This window comes from Brassica oleracea, chromosome C2 (assembly GCF_000695525.1).
Source record: "Brassica oleracea var. oleracea cultivar TO1000 chromosome C2, BOL, whole genome shotgun sequence".
NCBI lineage: Eukaryota > Viridiplantae > Streptophyta > Magnoliopsida > Brassicales > Brassicaceae > Brassica > Brassica oleracea.
In genome coordinates this window covers 19669830-19671177 of record NC_027749.1, presented here as the reverse complement: position 1 = coordinate 19671177, position 1348 = coordinate 19669830, and the positions used below count along the sequence as shown (strand labels likewise).

The 1348-nt window shown below is 51.0% G+C and overlaps 1 protein-coding gene across 1 annotated transcript in view; it reads left to right on the top strand.

The window, feature by feature from the left end:
- LOC106323647 overlaps positions 1-1348 on the top strand; it is a 1918-nt gene that overhangs the window by 252 nt on the left and 318 nt on the right. Inside the window, exons 2-4 of the mRNA XM_013761736.1 lie at positions 8-810; positions 905-1144; positions 1226-1294. Of these exons, the coding sequence (XP_013617190.1) occupies positions 8-810; positions 905-1144; positions 1226-1294 (1112 nt within the window). The remainder of the gene's footprint in view (positions 1-7; positions 811-904; positions 1145-1225; positions 1295-1348) is intronic.

Here is a 1348-nt window from a genome sequence, read left to right as displayed (position 1 = left end):
TCCCAAGCTCAAACTGGACGCTGCACGTCGATGGATCATCGACCAACAAGGGAGCAGGAGCCGGAGTCCAACTGCAGTCCCCGACCGGAGAACTAATCAGTCAGTCTTTTAGCTTTGGCTTTCCCGCGTCAAACAACGAAGCCGAATACGAATCTCTGATCGCTGGACTCCGCTTAGCAAAAGCCGTAAAAGCTAAACGACTAAGCGCCTATTGCGACTCTCAATTAGTCGCCAGTCAATTCAGCGGCGACTACGAAGCCCGCAACGACCGAAAGGATGCCTATCTCAAAATAGTGCAAAGCCTGACGGCAGAGTTCGAGTTCTTCGAACTCATCAAAGTTCCCAGAGGTGAAAACGTCTGCGCCGACGCCCTCGCGGCCGTTGGCAGCAAGCTTCGTGACCAAGTTAAACGAACCATCCCGATACATCGCATCGAGAAACCAAGCATCGATATTCCTAACGACCAAACCCTCGTTGCCCCGGTCATCGAACCCACTACTCCAGATGACGACAGATTTGGTCCTGATTGGAGAACTGAGTTTATCGACTACCTCTCGAAGGGAGAACTCCCAAACGACAAATGGGAAGCTCGCCGACTAAAAACACGCAGCGCCCACTACGTCGTTCTTGACGATGAACTACACCGCTGGACCGCGAGTAAACTACTCCTAAAATGCATTCATGGCGACGAGACAGTAAGGGTTATGGCAGAGACGCACGAAGGCGCTGGCGGAAATCATTCGGGCGGACGTGCATTAGCAATCAAAGTAAGGAGCTTGGGCTTCTTCTGGCCAACAATGAACGCAGATTGTGAGTCTAGGCGCTGGCGGAAATCATTCGGGCGGACGTGCATTAGCAATCAAAGTAAGGAGCTTAGGCTTCTTCTGGCCAACAATGAACGCAGATTGCGAGTCTTACGCGAGAAGCTGCGACAAGTGCCAACGGCACGCACCTAGTATCCATTGTCCAACCGAAATGTTGCGAACAACCACCGCTCCATACCCGTTCATGCGATGGGCAATGGACATCATTGGACCACTTCCCTGCTCCCGCCAAAGACGCTTCATCCTCGTCCTCACCGACTATTTTACCAAATGGATCGAAGCTGAAGCATATGCTCAAGTCACAGACAAAGAATTCCGCGGTTTCGTCTAGAAAAATATTATTTGCCGCCACGGTTTACCTTATGAGATCGTTACCGATAACGGATCACAGTTCATGTCAGGCAACTTCAAGGAGTTCTGCGGCAAATGGAACATTCGACTAAGCCCCTCCACTCCTCGTTACCCGCAAGGTAATGGCCAGGCAGAATCCTCCAATAAACTCATCATCGATGGCATTAAAAAGC